Raw genomic sequence first — 13,004 nt, 5'->3', positions numbered from 1 at the left:
TTAACCAGTCTGACACTTAATTTCTTTTTTCTCCCTCCCCCACCCCCCCTTCTTGAAAAGCGAGCGAGCGAGCTGAGTTAAACATATGGATTCCTATTGTTAAGAAGTATGGTTGCTTTTGTTTCACTAGGTCCTTGAGTGGAATTAAGACTACTCCCCTCCTCTCCTTTCCTCCCCTGCAAGGCAGACATGACCTAAAGATGAACCGAGTTTGCCTAGTGGCGGTGTTCATTTCAGTTGAAAGGAATGTTGTCAGTGCTTTCATAAATGTTAATTGAGATTTGTTTGCAGCGTTAACCAGCGGAATGCCTCAAACCAGCTAGAATGTGCGATTCTAGAATAGAACGATTATTCTAGAGAGCTGGGCTTTTGTGACATACAGCTGTGCAGTAAGTCTTGCTGGCTCACGTTTTCTGCATTTACACTTGGTTTTCCCTCTTTCTGTCATGAAGGTTACCATTAAGGGTATCGAAAGAGAGCTCATCTGCCCAGCATGCAAGGAATTATTTACCCATCCACTGATCCTTCCTTGCCAGCACAATGTCTGTCACAAATGTGTGAAAGAAATACTCTCTGCATTTGAAGACTCTTTCGCTGATGGAGGCTCTGAATCCTCTAATCAGAGTAGCCCTCAAATTCAAAGCTCTTCTTCCAGCATGGACAGGATTAGTAGATCAGGTACGTATCGGAATTTTTGCGTGTTTTCCTTATTTTATGTGTTCGACTGACTTGAGCCGAATTGCGTCTGCATTGGTAAAATGTCTTCCCGGTACTCCTGATGCAGTTAAAGAGATGACTTAGGGATAGTGCGAGTCTTGTTCATTCTGTGGCAAGAACAATGGGAATATTTTTAAGGACAATGCACTCTATTTCATATATAATAGATCAGTCTTTGTGGCGTCCTGTAAATCTTTGTAACCATTGTATTTGTTTATTCCTGTATTTCAGTTACATTGAGACGCAGTAGCATCATGTTCAATAGCGTCGATGTTGAGGTGTAGATTTCAGCAGTTTTATTGCCTGTCAGTGGTACTGTTGAGGTGGATCTCTCAGGTTTCGGCCAGCCTAAATTGAGTAGTTCGACTTCCTTCTGAGCCTCTGCAGACTTTGCAAATGATGGTTTTGTCCTACCCAATTCATTACGCTTACAATAAATCATTTTCCATAGATGATGGTTATTGCACGGTTGCAGAATTGGGAGACAGATGACTGTAAGAAGACTGCGCTAACCGCCTCTTCCAGTGTGGTCTGCTCTGGAAGCTTTAAGGAGCACTCCTCATGCTCTTTGTGATGTCACACTAGAAAGATTCTTGCAGCTGTTGTGTAATCCACAGATGAGTTGTTCTTTTACACAGATACATCGAAAGTACTTCTTGAAAGAAACCTCATCTTGGCTTTTAGGCTTCCTTCTGACGTAACTGTCCACTTTAAAACCGCAGTCCGCAGTGATCTGGAAGAGTCGCCCACAAGACAAACCCTAAAGCTGTGTCTTGTATTTCGTATGTTACTAACGTTCATCATCCCCTTCCCAGTTCTCAAAGCTCAAATATTTTATTTCACCCACTTCTTTTAAACAACTCTTGAGTTGTTAGTACTGGTACTCTTTCAGGATCAGTTTGATAAGCAAATGCTGTGTTTGCTGTAGCTTGGCAGGTTGAGGCTTGTATCATTTGAGGGAATCCCCAAACGAAATAGCTAGTTGTCTTCATTACAGTCCTGTTTTCTGGATATGGGGTGCACAGCCCCACAATCACTGTTTAGCTCTGCATACATTTCAGCTGCTTTCTCAGCTCTCTCTACCTGCAGCGTTATGTGAAGTTTGAATGAAGAGAGCCCACTGGTGACTGCCATCTCCCAAATCCAAGTCTAGTCCCTTTTTTCCTCAGTAAGCATGATGTTCTGTCACGGCATTGTATGCATGGACTGAAGCGGTCACCGGTTTCCGCTGCAGCTGTCCACTACGTGGTTTTACAACGTGGACATCAGGGCACCAGGTTGGGTGCCTAAGAAGTGGTGGGCGCACCGTGGGTGACCTGACCTCCTTGTGAGAACTGTGGCTTGCCAAGTGTGGGAGTATCAGACAGGCTGTGCGTGGGGACCAGGCCCCCCATGCTGCTTTCAGCAGTGTAAGTAAGGAGGTAATCCTTAATCTTCCGTGGAAAGCTGCCCTCCAGCTTGCTCTCTGTCGGGCAGTAGAAATAGTGATCTAGCATGATGGGGTGCGCAGGCAGTGCTGTGGCACCGTCCACGCTGTGCACAGAGGAGGCAGAGCTCCCTTGGGAACCTGACATTTAGATGCTACTAGATGTCACCCATACTGTTCTGTTAATGCAGTCTAGCTGTTCTGCTCAGAACCTACAGAAAAGCATGAGACCAGCTGAGTTTGAGACTGACATTTATTCATGCTCTGGTTGTGGCTTCTTAGCTGATAGTGATGCATAACTACCATGGGGTACATTTTGAAGATTTTTAAAGGAACTAGTTTCTTACAGGAGTGTTGGTTTGTTTTTTTAAAGAGACTGGAAAGGGCGTGAGAGGTAGGGAGGTTTTGGATTGTTGGGTGAAGCACCCACAGAAGAGTGACACAAGGCAAGTGTCTTTTGGATAGCATCAAAGGACACTTCAAAAAGAAATGAAGCATCAACATTTCTGATGGGAAGATCCTCACTAAATACAGATGGGACCAAATTTCACTTTCTGAAGAAGAACCAATTTCAACACTAAGAATTCAGCTTGAAGTCATACCTCTCTCTATTTACAAATTAGTTATACCAACATGCAGTCATCTCAAGGGGATCTTAAAACCATGCTCCAGCTCGAGAGAATGGTTTTTTATTTCTTTGTAAGGGGAGGCTGGGAGGATACATGTTAAGCCTAAACACTGGCTTAACCTGCTTCAGTAATACATAAAGGACTAATTTTGATAGTTGTGCCCTGTGGGTTCATGAGTGAGACATGGGGATGCACTCTCTGTTTGATAGCCTCAAGAATGTTACCCTGTAAATAGTTTTTGGGTCTGTGTGAGCCATCCCCTGGAACAGGCTCCAAAGAATCCCTAGGCTTGCGACTTGACTTGAGCCTTGGATCACTTTATTTTGGAGAAGAGGGGAAATTTGTGCATAGCTGTTTCGTAGGAGGGCAGCTTCTCTACTGTCCCCTTTTGAAATGAAAAGAGATAAGCTGTACCCTTGTGTAACCATGCAGATCTGTGGTTCCCCAGTTCAAGGTAGAGGAATCTCTCAGACATAACCGTCTCAGCATCCCCTTTGGTGTGCGGGGCTTACTTAGCAGCCCTCCTTTATCAAGGCCGTTCAGCAAGGGCCAAGTCAGCCTCTACGTATTTGGACTGAATGATTTGGCTGAGATTTCGTACTGGTGATATCTAGTTCTCTTGTTTTCCTCTTTATATTTTTATGATGCCTCTTGGGGTAAGCCAGATAAGTTTGACTCGGCCAAAGCAAACTTCAGGGAGCTCCAAGTTGGCTATATTTGTCTGGGAATAACCAGTCTCACTCTGGGAATAGACATCTTACACTTCAGCGTGTTACGAAGCTGTTGCTCTCTATGTGCGCAGCCAGTTAGCCTAAAACCAACTGGTTTCCGGAAGGTTTTGTGTTTAGTCTTTTGAAAGGCTGCGGCTTGAGTGCATGCAAAACTAGACGAAGAAGATAGGATTGGAATAGCTAAATTAACCTTACCATAGAATTAAGTTTTAGAGTAGTAGTTTGTAATGCCCCCTGAACTCAGACATTACACTACCTTGTCATGGCAAATGTATTCTCTTTGGCTTGGCAGAGTGCATATGAATTGGTATTGTACTGGTTTGGATGATGTGCTACGATAGTTTGAAATTGGTTCATAAATTCCTGTGCTTCTCCCTTTAAAATCTAAACCTCTTCTGTTTACACTCCTCCTAAATCAGGATTTGGTGTCTACACAGGCAGAAAACGTAATTCACTGACTCCTAGATCGAGTCTGTTTCCTTGTCCGGGTTGCCAGCGGGATACTGATCTCGGAGAACGTGGCATCAATGGCTTATTTCGCAACTTTACTTTGGAAACCATTGTGGAAAGATACAGACAGGCAGCCAGGGCAGCCGTTGCTATTATGTGCGATTTCTGCAAACCTCCACCTCAAGAGGCCACAAAGAGCTGCATGGACTGCAGGGCAAGCTATTGCAACGAATGTTTCAAAATACACCATCCTTGGGGAACTGTGAAAGCCCAACATAAACATGTAGGAACAACCACCAACTTCAGACCCAAGGTAAGTATCCCGTATCTTACAGAATTTGGGTTGCAGCATTTGCATATAGCTTCAGACATATCTGTGCAATGGTAGTTGCTTTTTGGGACCGTTGTTCCTTTTTTGACTATTGCTGTTATTCATTGAGTGAACCATAAGCTTTTGTTCTTGCTGACAGCATGACTGCAGTTTTGAACATGTCTGCCTGCACAGATGATTTTCCTGAAAGTTTCCTTCCCTCCTCGCACCTCCCCCCGAATCCAGCAGTCAATGACAATGGGATAGCTTATTGCATATTCTGCTGAATGACAGTCTTATGTACCAAGGTGCTAGCGAGACTGGTGTCTTTGGGCTTTTCACCATAGACTAAGATAACATTTGGGGCTTGAGAGTTGGTTTCAGAGATGGTTTGCAATTTTAGCTTAGTGTGTCCATATTTATGCTACTCACTTCTATTTTTGAGCCCTTTCCTGTCCTTTCTTGTATGTGTGTGCGTGTGTTAAAAGATGATGCTTTTAAAGCTTGACTGTTGGCACTGATGTCGTGTTCTCCTCCTTGACATGACACTGAAAAGCTTTCTCAAGAGCTTCTCTTTGGTAACATGGAGTAGATGGACCCAAATGTCTTTCAGTGCTCTGGAACGAGGCAAAGCATTTCTTTTTTTTTAAAACACACACGCACACATGTGCACAAGCACACCCACCCACCCCCACCCACCCCCTTTTAGACGGTTTTATCTGTTGCTTGAGCTTGGAGTTGAGCAGCACTTTTTTTGCCTCTTCGAGCAGTTACTTCAACGTGTTCAATTTTTGAAAGATTACTTTTAGCAAACACCAGCTTTTTCGCAATGCTGTTTAAGCTGCTACTGGAATTAACGCTCAGCATGAACAACTTGTAATTGGAGTCAGACAGAAAAAATGAAACACTGGAGCCTTTTATCTTTAAAATGACTGTGACTGGGGGTGTGGCTGCATTTCATCTGTTGCTCCAAGAGCAATGGCTATGTGGCTGATCAGAGTCTAGCTTAAATTTAAATCATTACAGTATTATGTCAACTCCTGCTTTAAGACAGTTCGTAGTTGTTTCAAGAGATGCTGGCATGGACACAGTTGAATTTGACAGCGTGGCTGTGTTATATATTGCATTCACAGCTCTGAACAGGAGTGTAGGGAGCTTGAGGCACGCAAACAACTTCAGGGATTAGCAAAATGGTTGATTGCAGTATGGAGGCTACATGATGTGTACACAGACATCGCTACAGGTTTACTCACTGTGAACCTCGTGAAACTGTGTGTGTTCATCTGCTGGCTTTCACTGGCATAGACAAATATAAAAGGTGGAAGATAAACTGAATATAAAAAATCCACTGATGAAATCAGATGCTGCTGTGGGGTGATTTAGTGTTTTGATGGTTTGTTGGCCACCTCAGTTTTTGGAAGTACACCTGCATTCTCTCTGCTCTCTTTTTTTTTCAGATTGTGATGTGTCCAGAACATGAAATGGAGAGGGTAAACATGTACTGTGAAATCTGCAGAAGGCCTGTTTGTCATCTTTGTAAACTGGGTGGATGTCATGCAAACCATAGAGTAACAACCATGAGAACTGCCTACAAAACCCTTAAGGTAAAAGTAAATATTGTTGGACCTGGCCTTAAGAAGGGGAAAAGTACTGAGCTTCTGGTGTAAGGGCAAACTCCCTGTGGCAGGAAGCCAGGATGTGTGTTTAGAGGACACTGAACCAGTCATGAGGCATGCTGTTGTGCAACATCTGTTAATATCTATATTAGTGTGACATAGCGCACTTCTGAGAAACTGTATTTTCTATGAGGCGTGAAACATAACCTCTTAAAAGTCCTTCCACCTTGTTTTAGCCAACTAAAGTATAGCAGTACTGACCAATGCAAAAGGTTTAAGCAGTTTATACTTTACAATCTAGCTTTTTTCAGGTAAGTGTCCTTGTGGCTTGGATTAGCTGATACTTCAGAAGCACTCCTGAAAAATTTGCATTGGAAGTATCTGTTGGGACCTTGTATGTTTCTGAAGTTGCATAGCTGTTAATTCGCAGTACAACAGGGAAGACTTGCAAACATTGCTTTGTTGTTAAAGAATGATTGCTTCTACCTCCTCTTCTTCCTTCTCTTCCTCTCTTGCTCACAAGAAAAAAAAAAAGGGGGGGCGGGGGGGGGGGAAGACCAGACCAGCCTGCCTTGTGCTCTTTGGCCTCCTTGCCTGTTTGCAAGGCTTTTCCTGTACAGCTGTTAACTCTTGCAAGTCAGGAAATGCAGAGACACTCATAAGTTCATGCTTTGAACCACTCATTCTTCTAGCAAATCTTACTACAAATGAGTTAATAACTAACGTGGCTTTTCTGTAAGTTTTAGTAACGTCCTGAAGCCTCATGTTCCTAGCCTAAGAGAAGGTGGCACTTGTGGCTGGGGAAGACTGAGCCAGCTGAGGCTGTTACCTCTTGTCCTTAGAGGCTGTTACCTCTTGTCCTTAGAGGCTGTGCCCCCAGTCCTGCCCACATCAGTGGCCTGATGTCCCTGTGCAGTCATTGCGGGTCACTGAGCAATTCTCCGCAGGGTTGCTGCTCATAACTGGTGGCAGGCTGTTGTCCTTGTAACTAGATAAAGCGAGTGCTAGCTGGATGACCTGCCTGTGCTGGTTGTCGGTTTGGGTGGGATACCCTTCTTCTGCTAGCTCGCTGTGTTGTTTTAACAGGAGAAGCTTTCAAAAGATATTGAGTACCTCATCAGTAAGGAGAGCCAGGTGAAAGCTCACATCACACAGCTGGATCTGCTGCTGAAAGAAACAGAGGTAAGAGTGTCTTCCGTGTTGGCTGGGGATAGCCCTTGCAGGGACACAGCAGAGACTCAAAACTGTTTTCACTGAAGTGTTTCAAATCCTTTGGCTTTTTTCAGTTAGCCAGTAAAACAATTTCTGAACAGTTTGTGTTAGTCCTGAATCACAAATGGTAAGACCTAATCCTGACAGTGTTGGAAATATGGGCAACATACAGAGGGAAGTTAAGTTTTGGGTGCTGCTGTAAATTTAATTGAAAGAAAGCTTGTTTGATACCTTAATCAAAGAGAGGTGGGTTAGACTTACAGCTCTTGTGTATTAACGGTGCTTCACAATTTACACTGGCTGTTTGCCGCCTTGAGGATGTTGCAATAAAGTCAGAATGAAGAGTCAAATCTCCCTGCAGAAGAGTCAGAGCTGGGAGCTCACGTACAAGCTGAAAAACACAATGGCAGAAATTGCAGGAGCTCCTGGCCCTGCCTGTATCTTGATAAAGATTGTCTCTGTGCTTTGTAGTTCCTTTTATCCAGGGCACTAGTTAGAGGTGACCCTACCGTTCTGAGGGCATATGTGAGAAGCTGGGCTGGACCCCCATCTCAGTGTGGTTGGGGAAGGTGGAGGAGCACCTAGCTCTTGGGCATGAAGACTTCAGAAACTGACCTGTTTTTACAGTGCTTTTCCATGAGCTGTTTAGACACATGCTATGCGTAACTCAAGACATAATCAGAGGAATACTTTCCTGCTCTTCGTTCTCTGTGTTGATCCAGTAAACGCTTACTAGCTTGGGTGCAGTGCTGATCACATTTTCAGTGCTGATGGGCATAACAAAGCTCATTAGTCTTGTCTGTCAAATGGATGACTAGATTGCTGTGATACCTTGAACAACTTGAGGTATGTTTCTGTACACAGCCACAGTGCTGTGGAATCTGTCTAAAATGTCTTTTGTTCCCTCCTAGTGCAACAGTGAACGAGCTAAAGAAGAAGCATCTCAGAGCTTTGAGAAATTATCTCATGTCCTAGAAGAGAAGAAGTCCGCAGCTCTTAGGGCAATTGAAACTTCTAAGAATTTAAGGCTGGAAAAATTGCAAACGCAAGCAGAGGAATATCAAGGGCTCCTGGAAAATAATGGCCTTGTAGGATATGCTCAAGAGGTGCTTAAAGAAACTGATCCATCTTGTTTTGTTCAAACAGCAAAACAGCTTCATGACAGGTATCTTCATTATCTTCTGTTTGAAGTACAGATACTGTTCCAGGATGTCTGGTCAGTCATATTCTTTTGACACCTGCTAGCAAAGTACTGAATGCAGTACCTTGTATTGCAAAGGCTCAGAGATGGTCCCAGTACCGTTCAGTAGAAATTGCTACATTACAGTGTGCGTTAAGAAACAGCAGTCAGGAGGGGCTCTGTCCTGTGACAACACGTGGCCTTGTTCAGTAGGACTGCACTGGAAGGGTAGCCCATTCAGCTCACTGACACATTCCTTTGCTCAGAGATTGTATCGGGTATTTGCAAGTTAATCTAACAGGTCTCTTCTGGCTTTAAAGTCTTTGATCTTAATAGCTGTTCTCCATTAGCGCTTCACATCTGTTTTGTTCTTTGAACATAATGCCCCAAATTGTTAAAATGCTCTACCAGCTGAACGATTACCTCTTCATTATCTTTACACTGATACCTTTACACTGCTGTACAAAAGCCCTTAAATTTTGCATTTGAATTCTGTCTAGAGAGACAGAAATTTCTGGGAGACATCAGTAAGTACATGAAAACAGCACTTTTTATAAAGCAAAACCTAGCATTTTTAGTTTAAGGAATGCACACATGTGAATTCCCTTTTCTCTGTTCTGCCATCCCTTTGCTTCTGTGCTTTCAGAATCCAAAAAGCTACTGAATCTCTGAAGAGCTTCAGGCCAGCAGCTGAAACTACTTTTGAAGACTTTGTGGTGGACATAGCTAAGCAAGAAGAGATCCTTGGTGACTTGTCCTTCCATTCCAATGGTAAATTGCGAGAGCATCAGGTCTTTCTCAAGTTACGACTTGAAGGGCTTCTCTGGAAAGAGGCAAAACTTATGCAGGGCTGCAGCTGCAGAACTCAGTCTTGTGACTTGCATTGTCCCTTCTGTCTCTGTGATCCACAAGGCATTACCTGGCAGCAATGCTAGCTTCAGCTTTGAAAAAGAAGCTAAGATGCCGTTGCATTCAGTACCAGTTTACATTGGCTTCCAAAACATTGTAGTTAAGGAATACTAGGTCTTCCTAGAAGCTTTTTGTTAACATGACAGAAAAGAATAGGCTTTTAGATGCTTTTTTAGCTGCCAGCAAAAATAAACAATACAACTTTCGAAGTAAAAACAGAAAGTAAGGGATTTATGTAAGTGCATGAATGGAACCATCCTCATCTGTACTCTTTAACGGATTGAGTCAGATTTCTGCCCCCACCCCCACCCCCCCCAAGTGCTATAGCCACTCAACAAAGGGCTTGTATGGTTAATTCTAAAACAACATATATCTAAATTTGAGGGTTTTTTTCTCCTGAATCTCTGGCATTCCAGGTCTAGAAATACCAGAAATCAATGAAGAGCAGAGCAGAATGTACAACAAAGCTCTGATCAGCTGGGAATGCCCTGGGAAGACAGACTCAGCTGATATCTATGTTCTTGAGTATCGTAAGCTTAATGGAGAAGAGGAGAGTGCGACGTGGCAGGAGATCAAAGTTTGCAGCAAGAGCAAAGTAATATCTGATCTCGATGATGACAGCTCCTATGCCTTTAGAGTTCGAGGATATAAAGGGTCCATCTGTAGCCCTTGGAGCCGAGAAGTTATTTTGCGTACGCCTCCAGCTCCAGGTATTGGGTTTTCTTCTGTCCACAAGGTGTTGAATCTGTGTCTGTCGGTGTTAAGAGCTGTAGGTGGTTTCCAGTAGTTCCCAGACTTCTACTCTACTGTTACCGGTTGCGTAAATGTTTAGAAGCACTGTTAACAAACAGGTTAAGTAGGTGGCATGCTGAGACCGTTTTAGCTTGCATGACGTTCCCGGTAGCCTTTAAAAGTGAGAAATTCTGATGCCAGCATGACTTAAAATGTAGTTTATAAGCACAGAAGGCCAAATACTTAACTAAGAGGAAATTTTTTTGGATACTGTTTTTCAGTTTTCAGTTTTCTTTTTGATGACAAATGTGGGTACAACAGCGAACATCTCCTGCTAAACCCAGGAAGAACCTCTGTGGAAAGCAGGGCTGGATTTCCTCTACTGCTGGGATCTGAGCGCATGCAGATCGGATGCTACACAACCCTGGATTACATCATTGGCGACACCGGGATTGCCAAAGGGAAGCACGTCTGGGCTTTTCGTGTGGAAGCCTATTCATACCTGGTGAAAGTGGGAGTTGTTTCTAGCAACCAGATACAGAAATTGTTCCATAATACCCATGATGTGACCAGCCCAAGGTAAATTGCAGACTCTTGCTCAATACATGTTTTATATAAGGAGATGGCTTTTTAAAAAATAAGTTAAGAGTGAGTCTGGTCGCAATTAGTACACAAGGTGAACCTAACTAGTGGAAAGTAGCTTGAAGGATATGCTGTAAGCAGGTTGTCCTGTTCATCCCCTGCTATTAGCAGAAAGGTGTTGTAATTATCCAGAGTCCTATTTTCATTCTTTTTGGGAAAGAAATGAAGTTCCTATAGATGTCAAGATGTGCCAGTTAAAGCAAGAAGGTAAAAAAAAAGCATCACTTGCAAGATTGAAGCAATGTTTAATTGTCAATAGTAAGACTCTGCCTTAATTTCCTTAGCATACTAGGTTTGGCAGCCATTCAGAGGTACAATGTTCACTGTGTGTATCTGTGTATCTTTGCTGTAGCTTGCGTCACGGTGGATTCCAAGTCACTGGCTTATCCCAGGCTATACACTTGCATATGGTACTGGAGTGCTACTGTTCCCAAGCCAAAGTACAGTGGACAAACCAATAAAAAGATTTCAGCTCTGAAGTATGGTTGTAGTAAGCCTGGATGTGTCTAGGAACTGCAGGCTGGGAAGCTATCTCCTGAGGACTCTTAACTTTTTCAGGAATGTAAAAAATGTATCAGCTTCCTCCTGTGTAACATACTGAAAGTGTAAGAACGCCTGTGTCTTGAGCTGCTTAAAGCCAGACGGAGGCTTTTTGCAAAGTGAGAAATTAGATCCTGATTTCCTGATTTCTTTTTCCTTATCCACACAAATACCTGGAAAACTTTGGCTGACACAAATCCAATCTCCCCCCAGACATCCCAAAAATGCAAACCTAGCTAGGGATTGTCGGCACAGAAGAATGTGTGCTTCTCCAGTGTGTCTTCATCTGGTGACAGAAGTAGGGGGCAAAAGCATGTAGACTGAACAAATCTGGCCACAAACTTTCCCCAGTAACCAGCTGGGAAACAGGGGTTCATGGAAACCTCCAGGCAGAGCACTTTAAAAAAAACCAAACCACCAAACCAAAAACTTAAACCACTACTTTTTGTGTTGTGAATTTTAAAGACAATGTAATACAGCAGTGGTGAGGAAAACTCATAGGACAACAGTCATGTTAAATGTATTTACTCGTGTCATTTAACATTATGTAAATGAAGTTAAACATACCTTGTCTGTAATCATTAGTCATAGTCGCTAAATTACTTTTCAAGTTAACTAATTTGCTCTACCTGTAGGTTCATTAATGATTACCTAGCATGAGTACATTTAGATACATCCGCTCCTTAGTAAAGCCTTCTGTGGTCTTGTCCTCGTTAGTGTTTAGCTGTTATTTATTGTCTGAAGTGGCCCAAGTGAGTGTTCTCCACCTACTAAATGCGTCTTCCCTCCTGGCTTAGGTATATTTTTACCCCACAAGGTTTTGCAGGTGACCATGTGGTGTTTCTTGTCTTACAAAAATGTTTTCTCCAGTTCACATCACTGATCCCCCTTCAGAATTTGACAAAAGCAAATGGTTGTTTTTCTGTTCTAGATACGAGCAAGACAGTGGTCGTGACAGTGGGAGTGAAGATGCCTTCTTTGACTCACCACAGCCTTTCACACTGGTCACTTTAGGCATGAAGAAGTTCTTTATCCCCACAACACCTGCTGCCCCCAAGGATCCAGCGAGCAGAATCCTTCCCCTGCCATCGTGCTTGGGCATCTGCCTCGACTGTGACAAAGGCAAGGTGGGGTTCTACGACGCAGGCCGTATGAAATGCCTTTATGAGTGCGAGGTGGACTGCTCTGGCATAATGTACCCAGCATTTGCCTTAATGGGTGGTGCAGCAGTTCATCTTGAGGAACCTGTCACAGCAAAGTACGGGGAGTACCACGACGACATCTAGTGCAGTGATCTCTTCCCATTGCTGTTCTGAGGTGGAAGACGAGAGAGAGCAGAAGAATTCTACCTTAGTTTTCACTCCTGATTAATTACATTCTGTCCACATGTTGCTTACAAGCCTCTGGGTCATGCTTTTTTTAAACAAACGGTTCAGACACGTCCCACACTAGTGGGAAATGTTCTTCCAGGAACTCTCCTGCCTTTCTTGTGATCTGTGCAATGCTTTTCTCCACAGACTTTCTTCCCAGGGGGAAGCAGGGAAGAAGTTTGACTAGCAACCAAAATTACTCTTCGGGGGTAGAAATCTACCTTTTGTGTAACGTAAATCCTTACATAGTCAGTTTTGCATTTAATGAAATCAACGCTGACAGCGTGTGATTGCCATTCTCCTTTCAAGAAATCTGCCTGAATGCCTCTGAGGGGTCAAATGCTTTCCAATTAACCCCTGAGCACCAGGGGTTGGGCCCTTCAGCACGAAAGAACATTTGCAAAAATACAGTATAAAGCAGGGAGAAATCAGAACTGCAGCTGAACGTTTAGGTTTTATTTGGAAAGAGGAGGGTAAACTAGAATCTGATTGCATGTCATATACCTTTAATGTGACGGTAAGCTAAAACTCTAATTCTGA

The 13,004-nt window shown here is 43.3% G+C and overlaps 1 protein-coding gene across 1 annotated transcript; it reads left to right on the top strand.

The window, feature by feature from the left end:
• Positions 1-455: 455 nt before the first annotated feature.
• On the top strand, positions 456-12,380 carry LOC132320891 (E3 ubiquitin-protein ligase TRIM36-like; the record flags this gene model as incomplete). Its single annotated transcript, XM_059834524.1, has 9 exons — positions 456-682; positions 3,945-4,266; positions 5,721-5,867; positions 6,966-7,061; positions 8,003-8,256; positions 8,918-9,042; positions 9,597-9,890; positions 10,194-10,491; positions 12,026-12,380. Coding segments are annotated over 9 exons (2,118 nt in total), but the record flags the coding sequence as incomplete, so codon positions are not given.
• Positions 12,381-13,004: the final 624 nt, after the last annotated feature.

This window comes from Gavia stellata, unplaced genomic scaffold (genome assembly GCF_030936135.1).
Source record: "Gavia stellata isolate bGavSte3 unplaced genomic scaffold, bGavSte3.hap2 HAP2_SCAFFOLD_34, whole genome shotgun sequence".
NCBI lineage: Eukaryota > Metazoa > Chordata > Aves > Gaviiformes > Gaviidae > Gavia > Gavia stellata.
This window is presented reverse-complemented; position numbering and strand designations above follow the sequence as displayed.